Here is a 16,948-nt window from a genome sequence, read left to right as displayed (position 1 = left end):
TATAGATGGAGTAGGGGGTCCTGTATATACATGTACTGTATAGATGGAGTAGGGGGCCCTGTATATACCTGTACTGTATAGATGGAGTAGGGGGTCCTGTATATACATGTACTGTATAGATGGAGTAGGGGGTCCTGTATATACATGTACTGTATAGATGGAGTAGGGGGCCCTGTATATATATGTACTGTATGGATGGAGTAGGGGGTCCTGTATATACATGTACTGTATAGATGGAGTAGGGGGTCCTGTATATACATGTACTGTATAGATGGAGTAGGGGGTCCTGTATATACATGTACTGTATAGATAGAGTAGGGGGTCCTGTATATACATTTACTGTATAGATGGAGTAGGGGGTCCTGTATATACATGTACTGTATAGATGGAGTAGGGGGCCCTGTATATATATATGTACTGTATAGATGGAGTAGGGGGTCCTGTATATACATGTACTGTATAGATGGAGTAGGGGGCCCTGTATATACCTGTACTGTATAGATGGAGTAGGGGGTCCTGTATATACATGTACTGTATAGATGGAGTAGGGGGCCCTGTATATATATGTACTGTATGGATGGAGTAGGGGGTCCTGTATATACATGTACAGTATAGATGGAGTAGGGGGTCCTGTATATACATGTACTGTATAGATGGAGTAGGGGGTCTACCAGTTATTACTGTGGATGTTGTGAGGCAGCTTCCCTAGCAACCATTGCTCCCTGTGAAAATGAAAGCAGTAATCCTATTGGTTGCTAAGGCTCCAACTGCCGTGTCTGCTGCAGCTAATTATATCACCTGTGTTTGCAGTGAGGAGATTTTCCCATTCATCTCTATGAGGCGCCTCTCTTTCCCCTCCCCCTCCCCTCCTGTACATCTGGCGGGGACGGGACCTTCGCAATAACCTTCCCGGGCACCCAATGTATCTGTGTGCCAAATTTGGGGTCAAACGGTTCAGGCGTTTGGAAGTCTATAGAGGACAGACAGACAGACAGACAGACAGAAGGACAGACAGACAGACAGACAGACTTTGATTTTTATGATATAGATATATTAAAACAATTCATATAAAAAAGAGAGACAAACCAAACATTAAAAAGAACGGCGACTATCCTGGAGGTGTTTCAATTGTGACCAAATCACATGTGCTGGAATCCCTGACCAACAAACTACATCACATAACAGGGGGATATATTCCGAAATATCATACAATAGGACACCATAATAAATATGTTAAAAATAAAGTGCTAGTGCATTCAATTCATGGAGTTAACCTACAACCAGTTAGTAAATCTCTTATCCACCCTTCATTTAATATTATTGCCCCACCACATCTAGAGATCCAGCTAGTCAAATACCTTTTGCAGTAAAATATAGTGTGTATCCTCCAGGATGCCACCACCCCGACGCGCGTTTCGTTGCCTTCGTCCGGGGGCCGAACGAAACGCGCGTCGGGGTGGTGGCGTCCTGGAGGATACACACTATATTTTACTGCAAAAGGTATTTGACTAGCTGGATCTCTAGATGTGGTGGGGCAATAATATTAGATGAAGGGTGGATAAGAGATTTACTAACTGGTTGTAGGTTAACTCCATGAATTGAATGCACTAGCACTTTATTTTTAACATATTTATTATGGTGTCCTATTGTATGATATTTCGGAATATATCCCCCTGTTATGTGATGTAGGTTGTTGGTCAGGGATTCCAGCACATGTGATTTGGTCACAATCGAAACACCTCCAGGATAGTCGCCGTTCTTTTTAATGTTTGGTTTGTCTCTCTTTTTTATATGAATTGTTTTAATATATATTCAATAAAGATATAAAAGTTTTTTGCTACGAAAAATCTGCATCTGTTTTCTTTTTTGGTTGTACCCTCCTTTTGTGGCAAAGTGGGAGGCGGATCTGAACATTACCTTGACTGACCAACAATGAGACAGACTGTATCAATTCATTTATAAATCCTCGATTTCCTGTAGATTCCAGGAGGCGGGATATAAATTATTAGCGAGATGGTATTATGTGCCCTTTTGATTGCATAAGATCTTCCCTGAGGTGTCCCCTTATTGCTACCACTGGGGGGCCGAAGATGGAACAATTCTCCATGTTAAACAAAAAAAGTTATAACAACAGGTACACTTTAAGAACTCAAGTGCTGAAATATCTTCTTTTCTTGGATACCTATGTCTAACCATACTGTGATTGTAAAGGCCTCCTGAAAACACAGAGCAGAAATAGCTATTCAAGTGGTCAGCGACCGCCATACTACCATCAGTAAATACATTGTCCTAATTACTTAAATTAGTAATGCCGCAGTTTTTCTTCTACTTCCTGTAACTTATATATCTGAAGAAGGATTTCTCCTCTCCTTAACAGAATTTGCAAATTCTTCCTCTTCCTCTAGCAACATTTATAATCTGCTTTACATACTTCTTTCTAATTTTATACAACTCTCTGTCAGCTATACATCCAGTCTCTTTATACTTCCTATAGGCTTACTTTTTTATTCCATACCATAGCCTTTGCTTCTCTTGTAAGCCATGATGCTTTCGTTTACTTTTGCTAATTTCTAATCTACTCGCCTTTTATTTGGCATTTTTAAGAACTGCCCACTAAACACTCACTCCCGATATTTTATTTCAACATTTTTAATTTATTATATGAATACATTTTCTTAGAATCTGTTTTTTTTAAATCCAATACTTTGGTTGTAGTGTAGGATTGCACACAGTCAGTTTGTATGTCAAACCATAAACAATGGAAACCATAAACATGACTGGAACCTAAATTTTCTTCCACTCTAAGGGTACGCTCACACTGGGTGACCTCCTCTTGAAGTCCTACCTGTTCCATAGACTCCTGCCAGTTATGGCAGGAAACGATCGTAGCCTGTTGTCGGTTTGTATCCACGAGCATGTAAGAAGAATAAAGGACACTTGTTGCTGTATTGGATGAGTGCCACAGAATCTTTTTCATTTAACTTTACTTTACATTAAGTCCAATTCATTCCTAGATTTAATGGCTGTTAGCTCACAGATATTGTTTCCTAAGCTGTGAGCATTCATACACATTTCACTAAGAGAATTACTTTGCTTTCCTCTTATTGCCAACTGAAGCTGATTTCCTCACCAAGTATTTATGTACCTATATATAATGGAAACAAAGCATCCCTCTTGTACTTCTCTCTTTTGGACCACCTGCTATAATCATGACTAACATAGCCAAAATCTTTAGCCTTACAGCACTGCCTTAAAGTGACACTGTCACTTTTGTGCATTTTGACATCTCTACACAAGTGTAAAGGGTAAATTTAGTGTTTTTCATACCTTATTTCATATCATACGTCATGGTGCTTGTTCAAGTAAAAAGTGCCCTTTTATCAACTGCAGATTGTATTAAGTGGGCGTGGGCCTCGCGGCATTAGCGCCACTTAGCCCCGCCCACAACGGCATCGTTAGTCCCACCCCCTTGACGCCCATTGGTTGTCCGGCGTAAAGGGGCTGGGGTCTAGACCTTTCGGCCAGCCTGTTCCGATGGCCAGCGAGGGGGCGGGCCAACTGTGGTGTTGTGGGCGGGGCTAGGCGGCGCTAATGCAGCGAGGCCACGCCCACTTAATACAATGTGCAGTTGATAAAAGGACACTTTTTACTTGAACAAGCACCATGACGTATGATATAATATAAGGTATGAAAACTGCTAAATTTACCCTTTACACCTGTGTAGAGATGTCAGAATGCAAAGAGGAGGTGACAGTGTCACTTTAACTATACATTGAACTCAACACACCTTGTTATGCTATTTAGAGACCGGCTAACCCTTTGATAGCTCACTACTTTGCCCAATTTCAGGTTGACAAAAAAAACCAGAAGGTGCAACAGCAACCGACAGGTGCAGGGGCTCACCGGATATACTCCTCCCACCGTACACACGGTAAACACCTGCTCTGTAGATATTAAAAAGTGAGTGATCTTAGCAAACTATTTGATCAAACAGCGTGTACCATGTCGCCATGTTAAGGTGTCCTCGAGACATGGTCCCTACTCTAGCATTTTCACACTAGCAATGGCCTCTCCTGGGCTGAATAAGCCTACAACTGGGCAGATAGGAGCCAAATGATCTCTTTTATAGCACCCTTGGGACATGGGTGGAGTGCAGGCCAACAGGAGGTAGCCACACCCCCCACATTCAACAGAAAAAAAAAAATGGCAGCACATCTATGACTCTGTTCACACTGCAGGTTGCACGCTGCTTGTGGCTTAAGTACAGACGAAAAAACAACGTGGCGACATGGTACACTCTGATCAAATAGTTTGCTAAGATCCTCACTTTTTAATATCTACAGAGCCAGTGTTTACCGTGTGTACGCTGGGAGGAGTATATACGGTGAGCCCCTGCACCTGTAGGTTGCTGTTGCACCTTCTGTTTTTTTGTCTGTACTTAAGCCACAAGCAGTGTGCAACCTGCAGTGTAAACAGAGTCATAGATGTGCTGCCAATTTTTTCTTTTTCTCAATTTTTTCTTTTTTTCAGCTCTAGGTTGAGACTTCCATTCTTGAAATTCCATTCTTACCAAATTAGCACAGATAAAGGAAAGAAAAAAAGAGCAAGGTGCTTGCATGTGCCACTATCAGAAATAATGGATAAGTAAACAGATTAGAAACATCAGAGTCTGCTCACCTCAGTGAAACGTACACGACTTTTATATGTGAATAGCCAAATAATTGTTGATAAAATTGGAAAAAAGTCCATCAAGTTCAACCAAGGATGGGATGGATGAAGAGGGGGGGGGGGGTTGGATGATGGGTAGGTTCGATAAACATTAATTATTTGTTATTTTGAATACCAATAGCAAAAAGAGCCAGGTGGGCACCATGGAGTAACAACTGGGTGCTAGTCCACCTGCTACCAATAATCACATTAACTTCTACATGAAGTTCTTTTCTCCCCACACCCACCCAGGAACAGTAACTATTGTCCTCATTTATCTGTTTGATGCTACTGCTTATTAGGGCTTGCCTATTTATCCTGTTTTGCACACATACTTTATCTATTACTTATGGTTTCTAGGCTCAGCTTCTAGAGTACCTGTATCTGTTGCACTTTTTGCAGTATCTTCTCATTATACCCATGATTCCTTTGACTTGTTTTGACCCTGTTGTCTGTTCCCTTTCATAATATATCAGGGATAATTAGGGTTCCCTGTTCTATATTCAAGCCAGTGGTGACAAGATTCTACATTTTTAAATGTTTTTAGCATATTTTGGAAGTGTTTTGTATATATATTTTGTCAATAAAGAGAGTCTTGTTTGGGTTTTTTTTTGGTTTTGCAGTCCTTCCATACTTATTATTATATATTATTTTTTTTTTATTCTGGTCTAAGAACTTGTCTAGCCCTGTTTTGAAGACCTCTGTTTTTGCTGTGACCAGATGATGGGGTAGACTGTTCCACAGATTCACAGTTCTCATGATAAAGAAGGCTTGTCGCCTCCGGAGATTGAACCTTTTTTTCTCCAGTCAGAGGCAGTGCCCCCTTGTCCTTTAGGAAGGTTTAACCTGGAACATCTTTTCCTCATATTTCTTGTAGGGGTCATTTATACACTTAATCATATCTCACCTTATACGTCTCTTCTTAAGACTAAACAAATTTATTTCTTTGAATATTTCCTCTTAATTAAGATGATCCATTCTCTTTATTAGTTTAGTTGCCTGCTTTTGTACCTTTTGTACTTTTGTCAGCTGTAGGACATCCTTTCTATGAATCTCGTCCCAAAACTGAACCCAGTAATATTTATCCCTGTTTCGAGAGTCTATGCCTGTTTTAATGCATGAAAACATCTTTTTTGCCCTTAGAAGCAGCTGATTGATATATGGTGCTATTCTTTAGTCCATTATCTATAAGTACACCCAGATCCTTCTCTACCAGTGACTCTCCCATTGTAACTCCCCCTAGGACATGATGCGTGTGGATTATTAGTACCCAGGTGCATAACTTTACATTTATCCAAGTTGAACCTCATTTGCCCAAACACTCACACAGTGAGTCTAAGTCATCCTGTAACATCTGCCCATCTTCCATAGACTGTACTGTACTACAAAGCTTGGCATCATCTGCAAAGATGGAAACATTGCTGTTAATTCTATCCTCAATATCATTATTAAACAAGTTAAACAGAAGGGGGCCCAGTACTGACCCTTGGGGTACACCACTTATTACCGGGGACTATTCAGAGTGGGAATCATTGACCACCACTCTCTGGGTACAGTCATTAAGCCAGTTTTCATTTAACACAAACTAAACTTTCTAAACGCATAGACCTTAATTTACCCATCAAACACCCATGAGGGACAGTGTCAAATGATTTTACAAAATCCAGGTACACTATATCTACAGCCACCCCCCTTTTTCAGTATTGTATTACCCCCCAAAAGTTATACAAATTACCAATATACACTTATTAGGGGAAATGTCTATAAATTGCTTTTTCCCTGCACTTACTAATGCATCAAGGCTTCACTTGGTGATATCACGACCCGACTCCCAAAGATGTGCAGGCTGTAGAGGATGATTGAATAGGGACACTAAGGGACACACTGCACTGGAGGAACACTGAGCATCACTATGCCATCATCCTCTCCAGCAGCAACAACCCGCACAGCTCTGGGAGTCGGGTCGTGACATCACCATTTTATCCAGGAAGTGAAGCCTTGATGCAGTAGTAAGTACAGGGTAAAAAGCACTTTATAAGCTTTCCCATAATAAGTGTATACTGATGATTTGTATACTTTTGGAGGGGCAGTACAATACTTTAATAAAAAAAATTTCGCCAGACTTCTCCTTTAAGCCTCCCAGTGAAAAGTTATCTGGGGAAGTCCTAGAGCCCTTTTTAAAGATTGGCACTACATTTGCCTTACGCCAGTCCCTTGGCACAGTACTAGTCACCAAAGAATCATTGAATATTTACAAGGGTAAAGAAATTATAAAACTAAGCTCCCTTAGAACCCAGGAGTGTAATCCATCAGGCCCTGGAGCTTTGCTTGCATTCAGTTTATTTAATTTATTTTGGACCATATCTACAGTAAGCCAGTTCAGTGCATTACACCTGTTACAGTAGCCCTGCCTACCTCAGCACTGACCTTGCCCACCTTGCGTCAAATCCTCTTATTTTCTATATAGAGAGCTAACGAACACATTGGGGGAGATTTATCAAAGGGTGTAAAATTTAGACTGGTGCAAACAGCACAGCACCAATCACAGCTCAGTTTCCAGCTCTGGTGAAAGGAAAGCTGAGCTGCTGTGGCCAGTTTGCACCAGTCTAAATTTTACACCCTTTGATAAATCTCCCCCATAAGGTTTCTCTTGATCCCCAGTAATGAACTCCCTGTCTATCAGGAGCCAGCCAGCTCCCTGCATCGCTGGAGCGTGCAGCTGTTCCCTTGCCAACAGCGTCCCTGACAACCTCCCTCTGTAGTTCTACCCACAATGATTCCACATCCTCACAATCATCACCCAATATTGAATCTTTTACATTTACTTTCATATAATTTCTAACATAGAAACATAGGGTACTATTACACAGAACGATAATCGGCCCTATCCGGCCGTTTATCGTTCCTTGTCATAAACATTGTTGTCATTGGCTGATCGTTGATATAGGTTCTGACCTATAATTGTTGGCCACCGACCGCGCACCGCTACGTGTAATAGTGGTGCGCGGCCGGGGGCTGACGATTTGCAAAATAAATCCATTACCTATTGATGGTCCAGGGCTCCTCTTGCTCCTCTTCTCCCCTGGTCCCGGGCGCTGCAGCTTCAGAGCAGGGACTGCCGCGGCCAGTGATTGGCTGAGCGGCCTGTCAGTTTAGACAGGCCGCTCTAAAGCTGCAGCGCGTGGGACCCGGGGAGAAGCAGACCGCAAGAGGAGCCCTGGACCCGGGATGGGTAATGTGTGGCAGTTTAGCAAGGGCTGCAAGGCTGTAGGCCTTGTTGAGAATTTTCTTAGGGTAACCTTTGGTTTTAAATCCGGCCTGTAGTACTTTGGCCTGTGAAGAAATAGTGCTATCATGTGGACTTTTCTTCCTGACCCTCCTGTGTTGCTCAAAGGAGATGTCCAGCTTCCATTGCTTTAGATGTCCACTGTTGAATTTCAAATCTACAGCTGTGAAATAAGTTTAATTCAAGATTACAGTATTTGTGTGAGTAATGAGAAGGTCAAGAAATTTTATTTCAATGAGAGTATTTGGGTACAAGTTGGATTCCACAGTCGTTACTGCTGATCCATTTAAAAAATTTGTACAATCTCATTGTTTTTACCTTCCCACAGAAAAAATAAATCATCTATGTATTGTTTATATACGATTACGTTGGCAGAGAAGAGGGGGTACTTTTGAATGTAGGTCTCCTCAAAACATCCCATAAGGGTAAAGAGGTTCACATAAGACTGTGCCGCCCTGGTACCCATAGCTGTGCCACAGGTCTGATGGTAGGTGGCACTGTCATAGGTAAAAAAAAAAAAAAATTTATATATTAGCATTAACTGGAAGTAGTCATAATTAGACAAAATATCAAATATTTAATATTATGTATCAAAGGGATTTTCAAACCAGGTCTCTGTGGCCTTTACCCACATGTCTGTGTGGAGTTTTAGACCACAGAGCCACCACTGATACCTCTGTTTCCTAGGGGCATCTTTTCCCCAGTTATAAGGGCCCTGTTACACGAGTGATAATCTGGCAAATCAGGCCGATTTGGCAGATTATCGCCCTGTGTAATAAAAACAACTATCAGCTGATAAAACAATCATTGGCTGATCGTTGTAGTTTAATCCAGCCTAAAAATCATCGGCATATGCGCAGCCCACAGCAGATGACAGCTGATGTGTAAAGTTTATACATACCTCTCCAAGATCCCCGGTCTCCTCCTTAATTCTGCCTGCTGTCCGCAGCTGCCACTGGAACTTCTGAGCCAGTCTCTGAAGTGACAAACCGATCAGCCAATCACTGGCTGAGATGGGACAGTGCTTAGCCCAGTGATTGGCTGCATGTCATGTCACTCCAGAGACTGTCTCTGCAGTTCCAGCAGTGGCTGGGAATAAAAGCAGAAGCGAAAAGAACACCAGGAGCATGGAGAGGTATGTAAAAAACCTTATTATTTTACACTTTTAAATCAAGGGATGCACAGGCATTGCTAACAATGTCTGTGCAGCCCTTGCTACATGAGAGCGGGATCTAGAAAACAGCGCTCGCTTACATTAGCTATTGGGCCGTGTAATACAACTCTTGAGGTCCTATTACACATGATCATTTTAATAAATGAGCGCCGATCTGCTAGATTTACTGTTCATTTACTGGACTTCATATAAAAAAGTATAGTTTAACATTACAGATTTTTTTCTAACCTAGGAATAGATCTTTTTTATTTTTTTTTTAACTGTAGTCAGTGTGTTAAATTGGTATATTTTAAGATTACAATGTACAGCTTTTATACTGTTGCAGTTACAATGTATAATACACTTTTTCATTTTGCAGTCAATCATATGAGCAAAGGGATGTGTTAATGTATCAAATTATATCTAAGAAATAGCTGTGACATCCGTTATAATGAAGTCGGGCCGAGGTTCGGGTAACTGAACCATCAGCATTGCAATCCTGCTGTCTTGCCTGCTCCGTAGGGAAGATGGAGACAAACCAAGTCCCACTTGAAAAACAGGGATTCAGCACCTAAGCAGTATCTATGCTTTCCAGATGGGACTCAGGCTTTCTCCACCTTTCCTATGGAGCAGGCAAGACAGCAGGATTCAAATGCTGATGGTTCAGTTACCCGAACCTCGGCCCAGCTCGCTCATCTCTAAATATGAGCCTTTCCTATTTTTCTCTTGTTTGTTAAAAAATAAACAACATTGTCTGTCTCTAAATGGTAGGTGCATGAAACAGCCTGCACACGTGTAATTTCATGGAGGGCCATTGCTCTCATTGCAACTGCTGTATGCACATGTGGCTGGTTACTTATGTCCGTTTTAGGTAACAAGGTTTCAGCTCTATAATTATTTGTGGAAAAATATATATATTGCAGAATATTAAGGCTATGTTCACACTACGTATAAATACGGCCGTTGATGCCATCAGCAACAATGGCCATACTTTATGCGCCTGTGAACACTGCCTATTGATCTAAGGGATCCCGGCCGGAGCATATACACATCGTATACGCTCCAGCCAGGATCCCATGCGGCGCCGCAAATAACTGACATGTCAGTTTTCTGCGGCCGCAATTCAATGAATTGCGGCCGTAGGAAACCCTGTCAGTTCACACAATGAAGCGAGGGGCTCCGGCCGCTTTCTTTATTGTGTGATGTGGGAGGTTCTGATGCGGGCACGCGCTGATGCGCCCGCATCAGAACCCTGCGGCTGGAAAGATCATCCGGCTGGTACAGCCGGTCGTTCACATAATGTGAACATAGCCTAAGGCTGTATCATTATCCTAAAATGTTGCAATGAGTTGCAACAAAAATGTTTTGTCTATTTATTTATGTTTCTCCCAGGTTTCTTATACATTGAATATTTATTTTACTCCAGATCCCGATGACCATAACTTTTTCCTGAAGGCTTGAGTGCAAAAGATTCCAAGAAGCCTAACTTTAATAAATTAATTGTGAGCAATTAATTCTGAACAACACATGACTGTATAGTTGAATATCTGGAGTCTTAAGAAGTAAATATCATGGCTACAGCTCCTGCTAGTATCCTGGAGAGTATTTTTTTAAAGAGATCACAACAAAAACGTAAGACATCACCTCTAAACTACAAGAAGAGACTATTCGTACTCACAGAGAGCAAGATCACATACTATGAATACGACTTTGAAAGAGGGGTAAGAATATTTCTTTTACATCCAGAATAAAGAGGTAAACCTTTATGTTTTAGACACTGTGGAGAGGTAGGCAACATGTATCACGTATAGCGGGAATGTTCAAAAGTGAAACGGTTTTGGAGAAGAATCTTCAAAATGTTATTTTCATTAACGCAGTGTAATGTGCGTATGTCCCCTTCTCATGCCCTCCTCAATGTGAAAATTCCAGGGGTGCCAAAGGCCACACAACAATTTGCCTCCTTTTTGTTTTTAGCCACCACCTCCTGGAAAAAGGGGGCTGTCCCTTTGGAGCTGGTGAAAGTAAAGCATAACTGGATTATGGTCAATGACTTCCACGTAGGGTTGGAGGCTTTGGGTACTCTTGTTGACAAATGGACTTGTGAGGTGGTGCGAGGGAGTGTTATTACTTTATTACTTTATCCCCCCCTTTCCCTTTTTTTTTCTTTTCTTTCCCTCTTTTCTCTCTTTTTCTGTTTTTCCTTTCTTTCACTTCGTTTTTTTCTCTTTCTTTTCTTTCCTTCTCTTTATTTCTTTCCTTCGCTTTTGCTCCACTCTGTAGTTGGAACCAGAAGCCTTTGTTCAGATGGTGAAGGGCGGTGGCGCTGTGGGTCGCCCTTTATTTTTGGTATTGGGCTATTGATAGTAATTGAAGGATAACTGTTTTTGTGCATGTTGATGTTACTACAGACACAAATTGTTTGAAGTTTTATGTATTTAATTTGAAATGTTAAATTATTATTTATTTTACTGAAATTATGGGCTAATTTTGTATGCCCAGTGTTGTTTATATACAGTATTTACCAACTGTTCGCAGAAAAAATGTAAAACTTAATAAAACTTTTGGGAAAACAAAATACAGAGGTATAGTGGTTTAGTGGTGCTGCACAGAACAAGGTTTGCAGTATTTTCTGGTCTATAAGACGACTTTTTAACCCCGAAAAATCTTCACAGAAGTCTGGGGTCGTCTTATACATTGGGCATGGTCGCCGCATACGGTGGGGGATCTCAAAAATGGCTGCATCCCCACCGTATGCGGCAACCACTGTAAAAAAAAAAAAAAAAACTATTCAACTCACTTGTGACGCATTCCCGGCAGCTGTCGTCCCCTGTCACGTTCCCGGCACAGGGAGTGTGATGCAGACTGCCTGCGCTGGAGGTCCCCGAAACTCTCCCAGCAGCCGAGCGTCTCATCGGAGAAGCTCAGAGACGCTTGGCTGCCGGGAGAGCTTTGGGAGAATGGCAGAGGTGCCAGAAGTTCCTGAAGCCTCTGTCATTCTCCTGAAGCTTCCCTGGCAGCCGACCGTCTTAGTTTCCCGGATGAGATGCTCGTCTGCCGGGAGAGCTTCGGGGACCTCCAGCGCAGGCAGTCTGCATCACACTCCCTACGCCGGGAACGTGACAGGGGACGCACGGCTGCCGGGAATGGGTCACAAGTGAGTTGAATTGTTTGTTTTTTATTGTTCAACTTAAGGTAACCCCTGCCATACCACAGCAGGGCTCCAGCTAGTAAACCCTGCTGCAGTCAGGCAGGGGTTAACATTTTATTTCATTACAGTGTATAAGGCGGTTCACCTGAAAATGCGGATCCTGTAGTGTGAAAATAAATGGGTCCCTTACACGCAGCGGATCCGCTGTGTGTATGGGACCCGGCCCCTTTAACCCTCCGCAGCCCCGGCCCCGAGCATACATTACCTGCTCGGTGCCGCAGCTGTGTGAAGCTCCTGGCTCCCCTCACTCCTCATCAGCCAATCAGTACAGGGCAGCACTGATTGGCTGTTGGGGAGCGAGGGGAGATGAGAGCTTCACACAGCCGCAGCGCCGAGCAGGCAATGTAGGCTGGGGGCCGGGGCCACGGGCGGTTCGGCGGCGGGGGGCTAAAGGTGCCAGGTCCCATACACGCAAGGGATCGGCTGCGTGTATGGGACCCATTCAGCTTCACACTACAGGATCCGCAGCGGATTTCGCTGCAAACTCGTAGCGTATCCGCTGTGGATCTGCTAAGTGTGAAGCTACCCTAAAAGTCTGGGGTCGTCTTATATGCACAGTCGTCTTATACACCGGGAAATACAGTAATTCCTATGCTAGGTCAAGCATTATATCTTATTTATCTGGGGTTTATTTTTTTTTAGAAACGAGGCTAATTTAAAAAAATTTATGTTATTTCTTCTTCTTCTGTGAAACCTGTTTCTGCTACTCCTTGGAAAGGGGGGTAATTTCATTTTCTTCTTCACTGTGCGAGGTGCTGCTACTTCCTACTAGAAAGGGGGCTAATTTCAAAAATTCTATGCGATTTCTTCTTCCCTGCAGTGTTAAACCTGTTGCTGCTATTCCTTTGAAAGGGGCTTCATTTTAAAAATTCTAATATCTTCTTCACTGCATGGAGTGTAAACCTGTTGCTGCTCCACCCTTCAACAGTTCAACGCTATTATTTCTTCACTGCATGTGGTGTTTAACTTTTTCCTGCTACTACTTGGAAAGGGGCCTAATTTCCAAAATTCAATGTAATTTCTTCTTCACTGTAACTATGGCAGCACTAGCGTGGTGCTCATAGTAGGGGATAGATAATGTCATATTTACCATGTGCCTGTAAAGTTTTATGAAAAACGATTATCAGAGAGCACTGTGGTCAGTCATCATTTTCCAAATTACTTACATTTTGAATTTGGTGCCTAAATACATGGCGCCATTGTCCCGGCTGTTTGTACCTGTGAATTAGGAGGTGGAGCTTCCTGATTTATCTCTAGCTTTGGCCCCCGTGTAATGTTATTCTATGGTGCAAGGCTGGTGTTATCAAGGGGTTGACGTATAAAATAATGTACTGCCCCCCATCCTCAAAATCCAATTCACAACATTATTCCAGACCTCAACCAGCAAAAAAAGGGCCCGTGGAGCCTCAGTTGTGAATCTCAAAACATGGGAATAGCCAGATATCCCTCCAAGGAAGGAGAGCCTGTTGCCAAGGGGTGCCTCGTAGTGGGGAGATCACCAAACCACCCTGATATGTAGCCTCTTAAGCCCCACTCAGTTGGGAGTATTGGAACATAAATAGGGAAATACCTTTTGCGTCAAACTCTAACTCTGTGGCGAGTGTTTTCAATCCTTTCTTGGTTTTGGTTGTTCTACTTAGCGGAGATTTACATACAGCGCGGGACTTAATCAAAGTACGAATACTGACTAATAGAGGGGATCAGGGGGGGTATAGGGGGATGTTTAGGAAGCGTGCTGGCTGATGTACCAGCACGTTTCCTTAGCTTTATGGACGTTTTTTTCGTGATTGGTTCCCTTTAAATTCTATTGAATTGGGATTTGGTTGCATCCATGTGCGCCCGCATCCCAATTTACCATTGAACACAATGCGGCAAATTGCAAAAACGGCTGTGATTAATTAAAGAGAAAATATGTTGTATGAACATAGCCTTAAACAGGCCATTTAAATAAAAAACAGGTTCAAGTATCACACCCACATTTTAAAGGCATTTTAACCTGTCTTTTTTAAAATTACACACATTAAATGCTATTTTCAGAAATTCTCTCAATTTATGTTTCTCATTTGCATACAGTTCTATTCATACAATTACCAAAATATGTAAGCAAATGTGTGACTGGATAAAATAATTCTTTGGGTAAGTGTAGCACAAAATAATGTAATAATATTACTAGGTGTAACATTTGTTTGTCAGGCATTTGCATTAATATATACAGTATTTGCATATGTGACTATATCCCTTTGTGTAGCTTATTAACATAATGCAAAACTGTTCTCTCAGTTTCCTTCTACACTACCAGAATTGATCAAAGCATTCGTGGACATGGATGAGTTTTATTGATTAGAAAAGATAGGAAGTTAGGGCCAGAGGTGGGAAAACAGCCTACTGAGTAGAATAGTAAGCTCTAATAATTACCTAATAAAATAATAATAATTGCCTAATAAAATCTATTGCAGACTTTTTTATATATAAGTTGTTTGAAATGACAGTTTTAATGTCATTAATACAGGATCTGCAGCAAATTTGGTGGCGCAGATGTGATGCTGCAGATATCAATGTAACCTTAGCATCAAATCTGCTGCAGATTCTGCATGTGTGAATGGACTCTTAGGGGGATTTATCAACATCAGCAACTTCTACACCAGTTTTCAAAATCCCCCTGCCAGCGCATGGGCATGCAGGCATAACCATCTACATAAATCTGATGCACACCGGAGCTCAATGCACGCACACAGTAAAATTTATGGCGAACCAGAAAAAATTATTGTAAATGCAGCACATGCAGAGGCCGCACCATCTCTGCTCCCACTGCCCCACTTCTCTGGTAAGAGCAGTGCAGAAGGCTAATATTCGCATAGTTTTTGCACAACTGCAATTTATCACCAATAATTATTTTTTTCCTTTAATTAAAAGTCATGTGACTTATTCTTTTGGAGGAATTGGTCAACATGCCTATAGACATGACGCATGGAAGGAGGCCACTTCTCCTCCCTGCCTTGCCCTGACTGTCACCCCCCCCCCCCCCAAACCCTCCCTTCCCGTCCATCGGGTGAGCAGGGGATACAGCAGGCCTACACCAGGGAGAAGGGGCAAATCTGCGCCTTCTCCCTGGCATACCCCCCTCCTTTTTATAAATGTCCCCCTTAAGCAAAATCCCCTGCGGATCCAGTGTCAGTGGATCCCTATGAGAATACATACTCAGCAGAATTGACTTTCTTCTGGGAGTATGTAAGTTAACCCCCCGGCGGCCGGAGAATACATCACCTCCTCCCCGCTCCGGCTTTCTTTGGGGTTTCCCGGCATCTACTTGTTCTACTCAGCCAATCAGTGCACTGCCCCACCGCAGCCACTGATTGGCTGAGCAGGACGTCCTGCCAAGAACCCCCAAAGCAAGCCGGAGCGGGGAGCAGGTGATGTATGCTCAGGCCGCCATGGGGTTAACTTACATACTGACAGCAGGATGTCAATCCCGCTGCGAGTATGTATTCTCATAGGGATGCACTGACAGTGGATCCGGTGTGTGTGAAGGCACCCTTAAAGCCTAAATAAGCTTTTAGACTATGTTAACACACTATATTTTTCTTCAGTATTTTGCAACCAAAACCAGGAATGGATTAAAAGCACAGAAAGACTATCATTTAATGGCAAATAATTGCCGTTATTTTTAAAACAATGGCGGTTGTTTTGAAATAATGGCCATTATTTGCCATTAAATGGTGGCCATCCACTCAATTTCAACAGTGTGAGAAAATAGTCTTACTGTGTTTTCAATCCATTCCTGGTTTTGGTTGCAAAATACTGGGTAGTAGTAGTTTAGCAGGTAGTTGTTTACAGGAAGAAGTAGAAGAAGTGTTGCTTGTCTTGATAGGTTCAGGGACTGTCTTGGGGACCTTGCCTAATCTCCACCATTCACTAAAGAAGACCCTCCCACCAGAAACTAACTTACTTATAGAGGGTTTCTATGGGGATTTGCTACTACAGTCAGTTACTACTACACTTGGCAGTTACTACTACTACTACTACTACTCTGGGCAGTTCCTGTCCTGATCAGAGATGGCAGCACTGTGTCAGGCTGAAAAGATTACACCACATACTGCAGGACATAAAGCAGATTATAATTGCTGGAAGACTGGAGATTTTTTAAATATAAGTAATTTAAAAATGTTAATAATTTTCTGAAACCAGCTGATTTAAAAGAAAAAAAGAAAATTTGCTTGAGTACCCCTTTAAGCCCCAGGATGCATTGCTTTCCATCAGCTGTTCGTCACAGTCCTCCCTCCCTGTCTAATGCCCTCCCCCAGCACTCCTGCCATTTCCCTACCCAAAAGCTGCTGCAGAACATTTAACTGCGGACTTTAAATAATGAGTGAGGTTGCAGCAACTGCTGCTTCATTCAGCACTTCAATCCAGCATGTTGTAATTACAACTGACTCTCCTTAAGGCTATGTTCACACTACGTATATTTCAGTCAGTATGTTTCAGTCAGTATTGCAACCAAAACCAGAAGTGGATTAAAAACACAGAAAGGCTCTGTCCACACAATGTTGAAATTGAGTGGATGGCCGCCATATAACAGTAAATAACTGCCATTATT

General features: G+C 42.3%; 1 protein-coding gene across 2 annotated transcripts in view; it reads left to right on the top strand.

Moving 5' to 3' along the window:
• The window catches only part of BTK (Bruton tyrosine kinase), a 111,197-nt gene that overhangs the window by 27,137 nt on the left and 67,112 nt on the right, over positions 1-16,948 (top strand). For both annotated transcript variants that reach the window (XM_069986378.1, XM_069986377.1), the window contains exon 2: positions 10,573-10,867. In XM_069986378.1, the coding sequence (XP_069842479.1) occupies positions 10,718-10,867 (150 nt within the window). In that variant the 5' untranslated portion in view covers positions 10,573-10,717. The remainder of the gene's footprint in view (positions 1-10,572; positions 10,868-16,948) is intronic.

This window comes from Dendropsophus ebraccatus, chromosome 10, assembly GCF_027789765.1.
Source record: "Dendropsophus ebraccatus isolate aDenEbr1 chromosome 10, aDenEbr1.pat, whole genome shotgun sequence".
NCBI classification, from domain to species: Eukaryota; Metazoa; Chordata; class Amphibia; order Anura; family Hylidae; genus Dendropsophus; species Dendropsophus ebraccatus.
This window is presented reverse-complemented; position numbering and strand designations above follow the sequence as displayed.